The sequence below is a fragment of the Pseudonaja textilis genome, chromosome 14 (genome assembly GCF_049901715.1).
Source record: "Pseudonaja textilis isolate UNSWEBS1 chromosome 14, rPseTex1.2, whole genome shotgun sequence".
Classification (NCBI taxonomy): Eukaryota; Metazoa; Chordata; class Lepidosauria; order Squamata; family Elapidae; genus Pseudonaja; species Pseudonaja textilis.
This window is the reverse complement of record NC_142003.1, coordinates 917,787-923,724: the sequence shown is the minus strand read 5'-3', so window position 1 is coordinate 923,724 and position 5,938 is coordinate 917,787. Positions and strand designations below refer to the sequence as shown.

Genomic DNA, 5,938 nt, shown 5'->3' with positions numbered 1-5,938 from the left:
ATGGGTCTGATGAGCGGAACACGGACATCCCCTAAATTCTGCTGGCATGGAAGGTTAGCTAGGGTGGTTAAGAGGTTAGCTAGCGTGGAAACGAAACCTTTGGAAGCCAACCTACAAGCTCAGAGAACAAATCTCCACCGTTATCCTCCACCTGAGCTAGAGATATTTGACACTAAAAGGGCAGATTTTCCTAATTCGGTAGGCAGAACATAACTGCTTGGAGATTAGCAGAATGTAAAATAATCTCTCGGCACTTTGCTGTTAAAAACTTCTGCAATCTCACTGTTTGCGATCCTCTTAACCCGCAAACCAGAGAGGAGCTGGAATTTCCGGAAGAGATCGATCGGGGTGATAACAGGATGATGAGAACAGGAAGTTCCAGGCACGTGAGGAAAATAGGTGGACAGAGGGAAGCTCTTGGCATCCAGCACTTCCTTTCTGGGAGATTCTTTTGCGGTTGGTGGCCACAAAAAACTCCAGGGATCCTCTGTTTCTGCGCCGACCTGAAAAATGATCTGGTGGGTTGGCTTTCACGGCCAGGAGAAGAATTGAGGCAGCCTGGGATTTCAAGAAAACCTCTTTAAAATGGCCAATGTTGGTTAAGTTCATGTGCCTTCTCTCTGCCCCCGGAGTGGCCCTTCTTCGTAGCAGGTTGACTTCCAAAACCAACCATTCCTTCCCCCCACACACACCGCCAACTCTGCTAGAGCTTTGTTTGCGTTGTAAGTGGGGGCACCTATAGTGTATATTCCTCTTTGGAATTAGCACAGCAGTAAATTTAACGCCCACACCTGTCTCAGTTACTGCAGTGGTTGGCCTGATAAACGTTTACTCTTCCTGGAGGCGTTTGTCAAACTACGTCAAGGTGCGATTCCTTTGAGGACCGTTTCCGTCTCCAGTTCTCCACTCTTCAGGTTGTTGGCTGACCCTTCGCTAACAAGGAAGGGAAGGTTTTGCATGTGGTTAGGCCAGCCAAGCCAGAAAGCCTGCCCCACCTAGACTGGAGATGCGCTACTTGGGCATCCTCGGAGCTGCCTTCCAAGGTTGGATGCTGAGTGAAGGGTTCCTTCTGGGATCCAAAGGACGCCCCGCTTGCAACACGCACAGCAGCCATTCGCGGCTCTCACGGGGGGGGGGCAATTCGGAGCAGATTAAGCTGCAGAGTTTCTGAGGCGGGAGCGGCTTGGATTTTCCCAGGCTGTGTCTCCCCCTGCTGAGTGAATTCTGACTTTTAACAAGGCCGTTGGGTGGCCCGGAGCCTCAGGGCAGCTTTTATCCACCGAATCCCTTTTCTAGCTTTCTAAAAAAAAAAAAGAACTACACACCGTTTAATGTTTTCCTGCTGCTACAAAACAACAAGCAGGCATGGACCAGGGTTTGTTTTTCGTTTTAATGGTCCATCAAAGACCGTGCAGAAATGATTTATTTGGAAACTGTACAAATTCCTAAACCAGGTTGTATTTTAAACTGAAAATCAAGTCCACGCTCCAAGACCTTTATGGGGATAAGAGATTCTTATAAAACCTGTAACTTGAAAAAAAAAATAGACCAGTGTTTTTGTTTTAGATCCTACTTGACATATTGAAATTAGAAATAATTTGCATAGCTTTAAACTCACTTCTTCTTCCTCCTTCCTCCTTATACGCCCACAGACACATGGGCTATTAATGCAAACTATGAGAATACTCTGTGATGGTGCTAAAATGGCACAATGCAACCAGAAAGTCTCCTTTCTCACCCAACCCCTCCTGATAACCCTAATCATGTCTGGATGTGTTTGTGTGAAAGAGTGCGTGCACGCATACAGAAACGGTTTCTACTTAACTTGTGGCAATAATCAAAAGTCAGCGATGCTTCTGGCCCACCCAGCAAATGCCCCCCAAAGTGAAGCAATGCCCCACTGCCAATGGCTTATCATAGCCACAACTGGCCATCATACCCACATCCACTTTGCAAACCCCTCAGGCACTGTGATTTCTGTACATCTGCACTGGTCTGGTCTGGGATTCTCCTGGGTTGGCACAGAAACACTTTTATCTGATAACCTTGGTCAGTTCCGAGTTGCGTCTTGCAGGACCCCAAATTGCAAGTTTAGAATTTATACATCGCGTCTGTCACCGAGGTGCGTGAGGAGCTGGCGAGGGTTGGTGAGCTGACATCGTAGCCCAGCTTCTTCATGTCCTTGGTCACCACGTTGAAGGACACTGTGACGAAGCCTTGTGAGCGAACCCGGGTCACTGAAAAGGAGCAAACGGAGGCTTAGCAGGGCTATTACAAAGCAACCCCATTACTATGGACGAAATGGATCAGAGCCAAGAGGCTTCTTGTCTGGGGTTCTGTGGCTAATAGGGCAGCCCCATAAGCTGGCACGGGGCACAAATGCGTGGCATTCTCCCTAACGCTTGGAATTCTGAGCTCTGGCGGTCTTCTTCATGGCATTCCTTGCTTTCTGCCCATCCTAAACTTACTGGCGGCTGGCATCCCCTGACCGACGTAGGGATAGCCTCAACCATAAGCAAGCTCTCACTTTTGGCAACATATGGGCACACGTTCTTCTCTCCGGATGCAAGGGCATCTTTGCCCGGCAAAACCACAGTAGGCAAAACCACTCCCAAGTACCTACCTTCACGGCCTTCGCCCTGGGCTACCACCTTGGGGTCAGTGAATTCGGGATATCTGCCCGTCAGCCAGCTGGGAGAAAGACAAAACGGAAGGTTGAATCAAGTCACCCCAGCCGGGGTCTATTCAGCCAAAGTCCTGAGGACTTCATGCCAACAAACACCTGTACAGCTCCCTCCATCCTGGAATTTCTTCTTCCCTGAATATATATATATATATAAATCACCACATTCTCCACCAAACTGAAAATTCATGAATCCTTTTTCACTAGTGATTTTCTCTGAAAAAGTGTGAGGGACGGAGCAAGAGGAGTGTATGATGGAGAAACCCACCAGCCAACCAAGCAACCGTTGCTTTTTCAGCAGGCAAAAATATCTTGTTTTCAAAAGAGAACAATTCCTCAAAAAAAAAAAAAAATTGGACAAACGATGCAGTCACCTTGTTAACTTTTGCAGTCTGGAGGTTGATTCTGGAATGAACATTGGGAGGATCCTCTGGTGCCTGAAAACAGAATTTGGGCAATCCAAAAGTAGCAGGAGATTTGATCAACAGAAATAATGAACCCCGAATCTGGTCCTCCTTCCCACGCCAAACTTGGTTCTGCCTCTATCCCAGGCAGGTAAACAAAATCACTAATAAGGTGCCTAAGCTGGTTTGCTTCCCTGAGTTTCTGGTGCCCCAAAGAATCAAATACTCTTGAGTAAATTACAGTCCAAAGAAGGACGAGGGCTACTTTCACGCATCGAAACTGCACCAAGCGCCGGAACAAGAGAGGTTTGCCAGGGTGACGATCTCACCTGCCAGGTGTAAAAGGGACGTGGACGGCTCCGTATCCCCGAACCACATCATTCCCAAAAAAATCAGGGCCATACACACTGATGACGATCTGTGGCCCTGCAAGGACAGAAAGGACCACAATCGCAGGCGAGTTTGGCCTTTCCCACCTCCCAAAACAGTCCCCAGGCCCATCTCCCTTCCCCCCGGGTCCTCCCCACCTACAGCCAAAGGGGTTGGTGCTTTTGAAGGTGACGTCGATGGGGAAGTTCCAGACCAGGTTTTGCTGGACATTCCGGCTCTTGGACGTGATCTGTGAGATGCCTTCTTCCAGGCCCTACGGGAAAGCCAAGGGGACGGAGCTGGAACCATCTTGGGGGCACCCGGAGCTGGCGCAAGCAGAGAGGTTGAGCAGGGTGCCCCCTTCCAACTCTCCTAATCTATGTTCTAAAACAGGGGTCTCCAAACCTGGCCCCTTTAAGGCTTGTGGACTTCAACTCCCAGAATTCTCCAGCCAGCTCTGCTGAAGTCCACAAGTCTTAAAGGGGCCAGGTTTGGAGACCTCCATTCTGCAAGGTGACCAGGTGGTCTCGCCTCCCCTTTTCTGCCTGGAGCCCAAAGCTCCATGCCACAGAAGTTGGAACCCACATTTCAGCAGGTCCTCCTGTGGCCAAGAGTGACAAGCAGGAACCCCCCCCTACCCCCCCCTTTTTTTTCTTTTAACCCCTTGTGCATTTCTTATTGGCAAGGAGGGGGCTTCAGGCTGCAATGGGCTCGCTCTGTGGGGGTTGCCCCCCTAAGCGGAATCCCTTTCCACAGCTAACAAAGGGGGGACCCACCGTAATCGGAGCCCAGTCGGGGCCGTACACGAAGCAGTACTTGCAATAGAGCTCGTCAAATTCTGGAAACTGCAAAGAGGAGAAAGTCCGGGGTTTAAATCTGACCGGAGATCCAACCTGCCACTGTACCTACCAAGCCACGCGTGGAAAAGGACTCGCTTCTTCCAGCGACTGACATAAGAGAAAACGGCCCCTTTCCCAGAAGGGTCTCCCTCTCTCCGACTGGCCTGTCTCACGGAGGGGGCAGAAAGCAAGTGGGGAACAGGAGGGAGTGGGGGTCTCTTTGCAGCAATCGCAGGCGGGGCTGTTCAGACCTCAGGAGCGCAGAATGGGCACCTTCCCCAACTGGGCGCCCGCTGCAGCACCCTTAGAATACCCCCCCTCCTCAAATGTAGTTTGGGGGAGCTACGGTGCAAGGTTTCAGAATTCAGAGCGCAGCAGAACATCGCGCAAGAGCAACCCTCCCGCATCGCCTTGCAGTTGCAAACTGCATCCGGGCGATAAAAGCTGCACCGTTGGACGCCCATCTGGACCCCCTCCGATGGGTTTCCCTAAGCGCAAAAAGGGGGACCCGGGACTCAGAAACCGGGACGGGTGTCCTGTGTTTGCAAGACACCGGATTCGAGAATCCACCCCCCCCCCCATTGGACTTGGAATGCGCCACCGCATAGGCGGCGCCCGGGCGGGAGATACCAAGTCGCCCTCCGGAAGGGGGGAGGAAACAAAAGTGCGCCGGCTCGCCACGCCATTCGGGGGGCCGCTGGATGAAGCCGGCCCACTGACCCACCTGCGCGCTCTCGACCTGTCCGCTGACCATGAGGAGGAAGACGGTGGGGTTGGCGGTGGGGTTGGTCGCCATCGGGCCTCGCAGAGCGGCAGGGAGAGGCCCGTCGCTAAGGGCGCGTCCTCCGCCCTCCCTGGCAACGGCGGACGGCGAGCCTCTGGGGACAATTTCCGCCTTTGCGCGAAAGGGCTGGACTTCTTGGCCAGGAGGACTACGCTGTTCAGGCGCTTGCCCTGTGGTGTGCATACGGGAGCCTTTCCGACAACCTTAGCTAGTGACCTCCAGGGCGGTCCGGATTTAGCCACTCTACATTTGCCCGGACACTTTGCGAGTAAACCTTCCCCGCTCCCCTTCACGGGGATGACACTCCCCTCTCCGGGGGTCAACCAGGGAACTTGAACCAAAGCTGCCTCTTTAAAGCAGGGGTCTCCAACCTTGGCCACTTTAAGACTTGCAGGCTTCAACTTTAAGCTGGCTGGGGAATTCTGGGAGTTGGAGTCCCCAAATCTTAAAAGTTGCCAGACTCCTGCCTTAAAAGTACCATTCTAGCAACTGCATTCTATTCGCAGGGGGTAATATTTTGAGAAAGGTGGAAACGTGGCACGCCTGTTGTAGAAACATCTCTTAAACTGGAATTTGCACATTAAGGTTGAAAGGCTTTGGAAGAAAACAGGCAACTATAATACCAGCAGTAATGGGGAGTTTGGGGCACTGTATGAAAGAGATTCACTCAATATTTGGAGCTGTTGGATTTACTAAATTTGACACAGCAGCTTTGCAAAAACAACCAAAACAATCCCTCGTGCATTGAGACTTCAACATGCTATGTATAGTGACTATATACTATATATAGTGACTATATACCTGATGCTGAGCTGGCTGATTGAACCCAAATGGCCAGAAAATTCCAAGTCTAGAGACT

At 51.2% G+C, this 5,938-nt stretch overlaps 1 protein-coding gene across 2 annotated transcripts; it reads right to left on the bottom strand.

The window, feature by feature from the left end:
• Window positions 1-1,376: 1,376 nt before the first annotated feature.
• On the bottom strand, window positions 1,377-5,167 carry B9D1 (B9 domain containing 1). Of its 2 annotated transcripts, XM_026704435.2 has the most exons (7): window positions 5,020-5,167; window positions 4,233-4,301; window positions 3,619-3,730; window positions 3,417-3,513; window positions 3,058-3,120; window positions 2,624-2,691; window positions 1,377-2,237 (listed from the first exon to the last, which is right to left on the bottom strand). In XM_026704435.2, exons 1-7 carry the CDS (start codon window positions 5,089-5,091, stop codon window positions 2,092-2,094), a joined length of 627 nt encoding a protein of 208 aa, XP_026560220.1. In that variant the 5' UTR covers window positions 5,092-5,167; the 3' UTR covers window positions 1,377-2,091. The 2 variants fall into 2 exon arrangements, with proteins under 2 accessions (XP_026560220.1, XP_087768934.1); XM_087912808.1 differs by lacking the exon at window positions 3,058-3,120.
• Window positions 5,168-5,938: the final 771 nt, after the last annotated feature.